General features: G+C 36.6%; 1 protein-coding gene across 1 annotated transcript in view; it reads left to right on the plus strand.

Annotated features, from left to right (window-relative positions):
• LOC135219508 (MFS-type transporter SLC18B1-like) overlaps positions 1–1795 on the plus strand; it is a 2835-nt gene extending 1040 nt beyond the window's left edge. Inside the window, exon 1 of the mRNA XM_064256334.1 lies at positions 1–1795. This exon is cut by the window's left edge and continues 1040 nt beyond it. Coding sequence (XP_064112404.1) covers positions 1–600 — 600 coding nt within the window. The 3' untranslated portion in view covers positions 601–1795.
• The last annotated feature ends 5705 nt before the right edge of the window (positions 1796–7500 follow it).

The following is a 7500-nucleotide window of genomic DNA, read 5'->3' on the forward strand; positions in this document are numbered from 1 at the left end:
CTGTGGGGATGGCTCTGTGATAAGAAGCTCAACCCCAGAGTTGTCGTCATCTTCGGGGCGATAGTAGTCACGATCACTTTCCTGATGATTGGACCGGCCCCTTACCTTCCCGTCGGCGGCATCAGCATTCCCATCTGCATCGCCGCCCTCGTCCTCCACGGTACAGGTTTCGGCGCAGAATTAGTCGCCACCTTCACCAGTGCCCACAGAGACGCCGTTGCCAATGGCTTCCCCGACGACATTCAGACGTATGGTCTCGTGTCGGGCATGTGGACCTCGACCTTCGCTCTTGGGGCGTTCATCGGCCCATCAGCTGCCGGGGCGCTCTTCGATGCGGTCGGATTCCCGTGGGCGACACAGTTCGTCGTCGCCCTGCACGCCCTCGCTGCCGTCCTCTTCACCTTCTTCTTGTGCTGCTCCAAGAAGCAGGAGGAACCTGCCGGGGTCTACACCAAGATCAATCAGAACCTCGTACAGGCCACGGAGAACGAGCGGGCGTCTCTCATCGCCATTCCGGCACCGAAGAGAAGAGACGATCCGGGTTTCGTGGATTTCTCTTATTGCAGCCGCCTGTCAACCACCCCCAATTTCGTATTCTGAAAAAAATATATTATGCATGCATATTTCGTCTAACATATGATGACATTTTTCCAAAGCATTATTGTGATATTTTTTATGTGACTTGTCCAACCGATTAAAATTATGATGATCATCATCATGATTATGGCCAACAGGTAATACGTTTTAGTGTTCAGGTGTTTGGCTTTACGCAATCCTTTCTTGTATTCTCCAACCAGCCTTATATATAGAAAAGAATATCTTTACAAATTTATTCCAAAATCATTTTTGCATGTTTACTCGGTCCTGTTGCATATTAGTAATCGCGTATTGCAAAATATAAGATTTATATTTGTGTGGACTGTATAAGAGAACCTTAAAATCAGGTCGCTCTTGATCGGAATGTGTCTGTCTCTCTATCCCTTCGCGAGGCATTCCTTTTGACAATTTATTTTTAATCAAGGCAATCTTCTTGCCTCGTAATGTTTTCTGATGATGAGATGTTTTTACTTCAGGTTAAAAGTGTAATATCGTAACTTATAAGTGTTCGAGTATTTTTGTTAGTATGCTATCTATACAAAAGACAGATCTGTCATTATCAGATTGCTTCGTCTTCATGTGTATTTTTTAATTAGGTTAATTTTATTATTGACTTCTGAATCCGATGTCGTACTTCTTAAGTGTATCATTAATATTTTTTATGATCACCTCCACTTATATCTTATTTTTGTAATGTGAACGTTTCATTCTTTAGTACTTTGGGTGTTGTGTATAAAACGCCCTATACATCTGTTTAGTTATAATAGCCTCAAATTTTATAACCGTTGAAATGTGATATTTTGCTATCTTCAGGCAAGCAGTTCGTATCTTCTTTATTCTATTGCATTTGAATTCTGATATTCTGATGTATTTTGTACACTTTCAACATGGCGTCTCATTTTCTGTTGTTCTCGAAAGATGGCGTCATTCTGTCATCATTTCAGACTTGTTTATCTCGTAAACCAGGCTGTAGTCTTGCCGCATTATCATCCGGGTATTTTGTCTTAACGGACATCATTTTAACTGCATTGGCAGTTGCATCCTATCATACTTTGGTGTTGTAAGTTGGTTATCTGTGTTTGTATAACAAATATATTATTCGAGGCCTATTCAGTTGATGCTTGGAAGCGATGTAGGTCAGTGGCCACTGCTTTCCTGTGGTTGGTGTCTTTTGAAACTGAATAAACCCTTCTTGTGATGATTGACTTTACGTTATCCCTGAATATGATTGTATTATTTCATATTGTCTTTTCGGCACTAGTCTTTAATTCATCGTCATTTCAACTGCCTATTCTAGTGCTTTGATATTGCTTGACCGATAACTCATGACTTGAAGAAATTTTGCGAACAGAAATAAAAAAAAAAAGTGCCTGAAGTTTGAATGTAATATAAGATAAAGATATGCACTGATATAACAGCCAAACGGCTTGTAGGCTATAATATAAAAGGCAGATTTTAATAAAGAACAAACGAAACTTATTGCTGATAGTTGCGGGTGAAATAATGACTGGAAGTTTTTGAAGTAAATATAACTGTGAAGATGGGCGAATGAGATTTTTTTTAAAAACATCACTGAATAAAGACGAGTGTTAAAGAAATTCCTGAAATATTGATAAAGAAATCCATAAAATAGAGATGACTGCTGCAACAGTTCCTAGTATGAATCATATGAACGTTTAGTGTGTCGATGTAAAGTAAATTACAGTATGAATGGAAGACGCATTTGTCAGTTCCGGTATATACATGTAAGTGATTAACGAGGTAAAAAGCTGTTAATCACGTGAAAGGAATATGAAATAGATTGATCTATAGGAACCTCAATATATAGTAGATACTATAGAAAGAGGTTTCTGATAAGCTCAAGAAGTTTTATAAAAAGATACTTTATTCAAGAAAACAGAAATATAAATAAAGCGGAAAAACTTATGAAAATCACAAGAAATAATGATGATATGTAAACTTGCAGCGTATCAAATTGTTCAAGAAAGCAGAAAACATGTAAGAATTGTAATAAGGTGCCAAGTATTGAGCATTTGCTGATACAGGGGAATTGAGACAACAGTACCTTTCTTTGTCAGTCTGTCATGTTTTGCAGAAGACGGATGAGTGAAGCTCTTAAAAAATATTTGCTGTGTAAAAGCACATGAATGGCTAAACAGAATGCCTTATGAATAAAACTTGAATTTGTGTATATACATATGTATATATTATATAGCGTATATACATCTGTATATATATATTATATACGTATGTGTGTATATATATATATATATATACATATATGAATATTATACACATATATATCAATATATATATAAATATATATATATATATATATATATGATATATATATATGATCTAAGCGATGATATACATATATATATGTGTGTATTATGTATGTATGTATGTGTGCGTGTGTTTAATATTTTTGGAACTAAAGTCGGGGCAATCACTGGACGGGCATTCCACTGAGGTGTTAGAGATTGTGTATTTCTGGTGATAGAAGTTCACTCTCGACGTGGTTCGGAAGTCACGTAAAGCCGTTGGTCCCGTTGCTGAATAACCACTGGTTCCATGCAACGTAAAAACCCCATACAAACAAACAAACATACAAACAAGCAATCACTGGAAGTCAAGAGAATGATGGAAATGTAAACAGCTGGAGCACAATATCTTATACTGTTAATTATGAAAGATTTCACGTCAGTGGGGTGAGAGTGACCTCTTGGAGGCCCTCCCGTTTTATAAAATACATTTAGACGGAGTAATGATCACATATGTTGTGTATGCTCTCTCTCTCTCTCTCTCTCTCTCTCTCTCTCTCTCTCTCTCTCTCTCTAGCTGTGACCGACAACGGTCAGGTAACAGATTAGGCAAACGCAAAAATACGGGAATTTTGGGAGCGAACTTATTCCTTTCTATCCCATGTTAGACTACTTCGTTGTGTACCCTGGACCCGAGATCGAATCTCGGACGGGCACCTCATACGGTTCGGAAATCGAGCAAAGTTTCTCAGTTTGCGCTGCTCCTGATGAATATATATATATATATATATATATATATATATATAATATATATATATATATATATATATATATATTATATCTATATATACTATAATATATAGATATATATATATATATATATATATATATATATATATAGAGAGAGAGAGAGAGAGAGAGAGGAGAGAGAGAGATGAGAGAGAGAGAGAGAATTCAATTTCACTCGAAAGGGGTATTTTTATGAACGTTGTCGAATACATAAGAGTTGTTTCTCATTTTCTCATGAAAAAGAATATTCAGAACGTGGACTGAATGGTTGGTCGATCATGAGAATTTGGTCAAGAGACGAAGCTCTGGAACCAACCCGTTGTTGTGAGCCCTTCTCATTTAGATTCCCCCTAAAGCATCAAGGGCCCTAAGGGTCTTCTCTGCTATGAAATGAGTACAGTGAGGAAATGTCTAAGGAAATGGATTTATATTGTGCTCAAAATCTTTACAGCTCTTAGATATGTCAAGCTGTTAAGCATATCTGCAATGTCATTTAAAATTTAGTATATATTCTTACTGTTTGAATTAATTTCCTTTTTAAATTGCTATTTCTGGAAAAGCGCAACAGAATATGTTCAACACTTGAGGACTTTCACAGTTGCCATAGTCCCAAAATATTGTGGCTGTTTTCACCAGTTTTACCTTGCATTGACTTTAAAGCGATAGAAAAATAGGGAAAATATTTCATATATTTACTCATACCCACACTTGTGCAAGAATAGGCAAATATTAAATGTACTACGTTGTACTCGGTATCCCGGTATGGTAATGATAACATTTGATTTTGATTGACTGGGCTCCTCGGCTGGGACTCATCATATCTTTGGTCCTTGTGATGGTCAAGTTTGGGAACCATTGCTATAGAGAACTGGCTCCTTCCAACTGAAACCAATTTTTCTACGTAGTGCTCTTGTTGGATTAACGTTGAGCTAAAACAAAGCAAAAACTGGTTTACGTTAAAGAATAACATTTACTCGTCATCTTGTTCAAAATAAGAACAGTCGCTTAAGGCTTTGTTATGATAATTACATTGTGATTTTTGTTTTTTCTATAATTGTCTCTCCTATAAAACACACACACGCGCACAGTATATACATGTACACACACATGTATATGTATGTATATATATATTTAGTGTATATACACGGATATACATATATACATTGTATGCAGTGCTCGTTTGGGAGATGAGGGAATCGAGCAAAGAAAAGGCCTGATTTTGGAAACTTTTCTCTCTGTTACACAACTCTTCTTTTTATTTGAAATAATGAGAGAAAATACGGTAAAGTAAAGCTCTTGCTCACACCATTTTTGTCCGTAGAATCTAGCACTACGCCGTGCACGAAGGACTAGCGAATAGCATGCGGGTATTAGGTGCACTTGCCCACATCAGCCTTGAGACTGGGTGTGTGGAGGCTGGGCTGTTATTCGCATGAATAGACAGGCGCCTGTGGGACAGGGATGGAAGGTATTTACGTAAGATGGCAACGGATATGTAATCAAATTAAAAATACGGAAATGATCTTCCGAAATGTTATCAATCCTGATGTTAAATGAAAGTGACAAAAGCTGACATGAAAATATTGAGGGCTTTAATTTGTTTAGAAGGACAACTTTTGGATAAAATTAGAGAACACAAAGAGAATTGTAAGTAGAGAAGAACTGTAATTAGAAAACTGGGAATAAAATGAGATATTTTGTGAATAAATGCGACAAAATCCATACAAAATTCAGTTCATGAGAATATACCAGAGGAATAGTGGCCTCGATTAGCTAATATAATAAAAGTCACATAATGGAGAACACAGCAAATTTAAGCAACGAAAACAGAGGGCCCTAAAAATGACCAACCAGGCTTAGCGGAACAGAATTCCAAAACAAGCTTGGCGTAATGGAGTTACGTAGCAAACACCTGTAGAGGGAAATTAGCATTTAGGACGGAAGCGCTGAAGTAAGGAGTCGAGAAATTCTTTAGTAGAGGCGGATGTTTATCGATGAAGTAAGCTTTTATGTCGGAGTTACTCTGGAGATGCAGTTGAGACTGTGGAAGAAATGGGAGTGTATATATACCCTCTGCAAATTATGGAGTGCACCGGGATATATCATTAACCTTGGGCCCGGGAAAGATACTTATCACAATGATTGGGTTTTGTGTAACATCACTTTTAGGAGGCATTTTGGATGATCTTCATTTTTTGATAAAGCGAATGCAGAAAGAGCTGCTTCCACTTTCATTATTATTATTATTATTATTAAATTGATTATTATTATTAGTAGTAGTAGTATTAGTAGAAGTAGTAGTAGTAGTAGCAGTAGTTGTAATGTTATTGGTGGTTACAGTAATGGTGGGGCCTTATTATTTCTAATTTTGTTTTCAAGGTGTAATGTCATTTCTTGAAAGATATGTATGGCAATATGAAGCAAATATGTAGAACTTCAGTAATATTCAGTATGAACGTATTATAATTTATTTGCATTCATTAAAATGAATTTCCCCGCACATAATTTTTGTATGTTTGAGAGCATAAGTTGCCTTTCTTTGTCATAATAAGGAACTTACTTCTCCGTGTGCTTCTTGATTCATGGAATCTGTTTACGAGAGGATTTGACGTCAGTTAGGGAAGGAATCCATTAACTCAGAATTTACTTCCTGGCATGAAGAGAGACTGAAGTAATAAAGATGCTTTAGTATCATGCGGCTTTTTATGGCTAACTCATTTTGACTTTCAGTTTTATGAAAAGAAAACTATTGTGCCGGCTTTGTCTTTCTATCCGCCCTCAGATCTTATAAACTACCGAGGCTAGATGGCTGCAAATTGGTATGTTGATCATCCACCCGCCAATCATCAAACACATCAAATTGGAGCCCTCTAGCCTCGATAGTTTTTATTTTATTTAAAGTTAAAGTTAGGCACAATCGTGCGTCTGGCAACACTTTAGGGCAGGCCACCACTGGGCCACGGAAGAAAGCTTCATACAGAAAACTCGATTGCGCCCAGAAACTTAGGTGCATTTTTACTTTTTTTTCTATATCCCAAGTTGGAAATTCATATTCTTTTGTGTTCTCTCTCAATCAAAAGGTCTTTTGAAGTTTCGCAGACAGGGCCTTCGACGGTTTTATTACATTGGAGTAGGTCACTGTCCATCAGAGAGAGAGAGAGAGAGAGAGAGAGAGAGAGAGAGAGAGAGAGAGAGAGAGAGAGAGATTAATGGTATTAGTTACAAACAAGTACCCCACAGTCGTCAGTGCTATTCGGACTGGGTGATTCTATAGGTGTAGTAGATCAAAAGTATATGTATTTGAACACTAAAACTAACATGGATTGTATAGTTCATGCGAATTTCGCATTGATATTTTGACGAGACAGTTAACAATGACTATTGTCAGGTTAAGAGTAAAAGGTCACTTGATAGTGTTATAATTTTCCAAGTCAAGCTGTTTTGTCTAGTTTTCAAAGTCTTGTATATTAGACTAGAGAAGTTGTTAATTGTGTTCAGGTTTTTATACTGAATATACTCTTGATTCTTTACAGGCTCTGAAAATTTAAGATATTTCCATATTTAATATTCATATGAATGTCATATATTCCTTAATATAAATTATTTTTACATCATGATTTTCTACATCTTATGTCATTATCATAAGTTGTAGATTTTTGTAAAAAAGCTTTTTAATATATGAACCAAGGGTACTTTATGGCAAGAGACTGTGAAATAATGTTTAGCGTCTCTTCACTGTAAGCAATTTTTTCTTTTTTCAGTTCTGCCTTGGTCTAGCAGTCTCATAGCTGGTCTAGACATTGTCTCTAGCAGCCCTCTCTTTGTTCTCTTGTTAGGGCATCCTTCATTC

This window comes from Macrobrachium nipponense, chromosome 1 (genome assembly GCF_015104395.2).
Source record: "Macrobrachium nipponense isolate FS-2020 chromosome 1, ASM1510439v2, whole genome shotgun sequence".
NCBI lineage: Eukaryota > Metazoa > Arthropoda > Malacostraca > Decapoda > Palaemonidae > Macrobrachium > Macrobrachium nipponense.